Source organism: Phaseolus vulgaris, chromosome 10 (assembly GCF_000499845.2).
Source record: "Phaseolus vulgaris cultivar G19833 chromosome 10, P. vulgaris v2.0, whole genome shotgun sequence".
Taxonomy (NCBI): domain Eukaryota; kingdom Viridiplantae; phylum Streptophyta; class Magnoliopsida; order Fabales; family Fabaceae; genus Phaseolus; species Phaseolus vulgaris.
Genome location: NC_023750.2, coordinates 19,076,223 through 19,079,413, shown reverse-complemented (window position 1 = coordinate 19,079,413; position 3,191 = coordinate 19,076,223). Strand labels below are relative to the sequence as shown.

General features: G+C 30.7%; 1 protein-coding gene across 1 annotated transcript; it reads right to left on the bottom strand.

The window, feature by feature from the left end:
* Positions 1-264: 264 nt before the first annotated feature.
* Positions 265-720, bottom strand: LOC137816095 (uncharacterized). The gene has a single exon (XM_068619193.1). The coding sequence runs from the start codon at positions 718-720 to the stop codon at positions 265-267; it is 456 nt and encodes a 151-aa protein (XP_068475294.1).
* Between the last annotated feature and the right edge of the window lie 2,471 nt (positions 721-3,191).

Sequence of the window (3,191 nt, the reverse complement as noted above, 5' to 3'; positions counted from 1 at the left end):
TTTGTCGTTTGGGTAAATTTGCGCAAATGACCAGTTTGAACAAGTTCTCCAAAGTTGCGACGATATCGACAGTTTTTTGACATGCTCGCATTTCTTGGACTCTAACTTTTTCAATGTCGGGATCAGATCGGCATGCAGGGTTTCATCCATGATTTTACCCCTATCATCATTTAATGGGGTGTAGGTATGAAACCGAGGGCCTCGGTTCTCCTTGAATTTATCAAACCAGCCAGGTACATGTCGGTTACTTCGTTCCTTCTCCTTTCACTTGTCTCCTCCGCTTTTTGCCCGAGCATTCTTGTGAAAATCGCAAAGCTCTTCATTTTGCTTGAACTTGGTTTCTTGATTCCAGAATTCATCAAGATTCTTGGTCGATTTCTTTATCAAGCTATCGGTGAACTGGCCAGGTTGGAGTGTCGAGATTAAATTATGCATGGCTATCTCCGGCATGAGGTTTTTGATGCTTTGAGATATTTTTCTAAAACTCTCCATGAATGCTCGTAAAGGTTCTCCCTTCTTTTGTCTGATGTTGAGAAGAGCTATAGACGACATACGGTGCGGTCGACTTGTTGCGTACTGAGTGCTAAACTTTGTCGAGAAAGTTTTGAAACTCTCAACAGAGTTGGGAGAAAGTTGGGTAAACCAACTAAGCATTCCCTCTTTAAGAGAAGTGGGGAAAACCTTGCACCATATTGCTTTATCTGTGATGTATAGATTCATCTGCGTTTTATAAACGTTCATGTGCTCGTCCGGATCTATAGAACCATTGTAGAGTTTGATGTTGAGTCCCTTTCATTTGGATGGGTGTTGTGCCTCCATGATCTCATCAGTGAAAGGGTTTCCCTTTGGGTCATCATCATCGTGAGTTATGTGAGTCCGTTTGGTTTGTTGTATTCCTTGTGGAAACCATTGTTTGTTGAAATTTATCTTAGTTCCACGATGGGCGTCAATTGTACTTGTATAGACAAAGTGAACCTAGATAGTACTTGGAACTGGTTGTACAAATGTTGATGTGTTGGTTGCCTCCTGACTCCTCACTTCAAGTCTCCTCCTTTAATTACTAGTGCTCAGTCGGGGTTGACCTGAAAAAGGTACTTTGATAATCATGTAAGTACTTTGTGTTAAGAGTGTATAATGAGAACTAATTAAAGTGTATTGTAGAGGGTTTATTTATAGTGTTTAGTCATGAGCCTTTGTTGTAATGGACCGACTTAGTGTTAGCTTATTTCTAGCATGATCCCTGATTTATAGGGAGGTATGTTAATATATTTGGATAATGTTAGAATATCTCTAATAAGTGAATATCTTCCACTAAATCAGTGTTAGCTGATTTCTCGGGAGGTGTCAACCAGATTCATTGGGATATGATCATGATTCATAGGAAAATTCTATATTTGTCATTGTTGTCATTTATTGAGAGTCTTTAATGCATATCAATATGGTTGGTCGGTCACCGAGACCGAGTGATTGACTCGTTCGGTACCGAGATACATCTATAATAGTGTTTACTATTATTTTTTTTTAAATTGTGTTTTCTTCCATTATTTATCTTTTTAAATGTGATCAGATGTTTTTTTTTTTTTCTAAAGACACTACAAGAAAACCATTCAATAAAAAATAATTTTAGAGAGCAAAATAATTAGTTACTATATTGACTAAATTAGTGACTAAACAAATTATTGGTATATAAACTAGTTTCTATTATTAATAAAAATTTATAAAATAGTTTCTAAATTGTTATCTAATCATTAGCTATCAAGGTTTTAATTGCTAACTATTTTATAATCTAAATTAGTCTTTATTAATTTTTTGGAGATTAAATTAGAATCTTAACTATTAGCTAAAACATTGATAGCTAATTCAATACAACTTAAAAACTATTTTATAAATTTTTATTAATAATAGAAATCACTTTAGATATTAATAAATTGCTACTCTCTTAAATAGTATTTAATTTAATTAATATAGTGATTAATTATTATTTTTCTCTATATTTAGTTGTTATATTTAATGATTTTCTTGTAATAATAATGAGTTTAGAAAAATACTCTTAAGAAGCAACTATGTGATTTTAGAATAAAAGGCTGATGATAATTCACCACATAAAATACATTCAGTTAATAACTCAAAATAATATTATTTTACTTTTTAACTTAAAATTTTGATATATATTATTATATTATAATTGTGAGGTGGTGTATATTTTTTAAGAGTATCATAAAACAAAAATAATTAGCGGGGAGAGGCATACAGATGTGTGAGAAAACAAAATTATATATAAAGCAACAAATTCTATGGTTTTTGCGGTCATTACCTCAAAAGCACTTTATTAGTGATAATAACGGCTGATTATTTTGACAACCACTTAATTAGCGACGTTAGAATATAAACCCTATGAGTCCAGTCAAATAGCTACAGACAAAAAACCTTAAGCACATAAATATCATTAACTTTCAATCTATGTAGCACACATATGGGTACTGATACGACACGGACACGAATCTATATATTATATAATTTTGAATTGTATAAATTGAAAATAAATATTTATGTTCAAAAATATGTTTCAGATTCTTTTGGGAGTAGAAAGATATTCTTTATCACTGGTTCAAAAGAATTTGTTCCTTACTTTTATAATCATAATAAAAATTTATACAATACATTTGAGTTTTTAGAAAATTATTATATTTATACCTTTTAAAATTGTGTTAGAACCATACTAGAATTTTCAAAAATCCAACAAATATTTTTTGAATTGAACATTTCGCCGATAAGTGTACTACGAGTGTCCTACGAGTGTCGACACCGATACGTGTGTCCAACACGAATACGCCCATTTCAGAGAGGTGTTTGAGTCTCATAACTTTCAATTTTAGAACGTGCATTTTATCACGACTTTAAAATAAAAAATAATAAAAAGCGTGAAGTATGCTCTCAGAAAAAATATAAGATAAGAACGACTGAAACAAAAAAAAAAATACTAATTTAAAGAAAAAAAACGTGTTAAAATACATGATTATTTTTGGAATGCATATATTTCACTTCTCTATACTCCTTATTAATCGTATTATGGATTATAATCAGGATATATATAAGAAAAAATAATTATTTTTCATAGATTAAAATTAATTTAAGAATAAATTAAATTAATTTGTAAAATAATTTTAATGAAAAATTAAATAAAGACAATA

Coding starts and splice junctions, on each gene's coding strand:
- LOC137816095 (XM_068619193.1), bottom strand. CDS start 720: ATGAATCTATACATCACAGATAAAGCAATATGGTGCAAGGTTTTCCCC.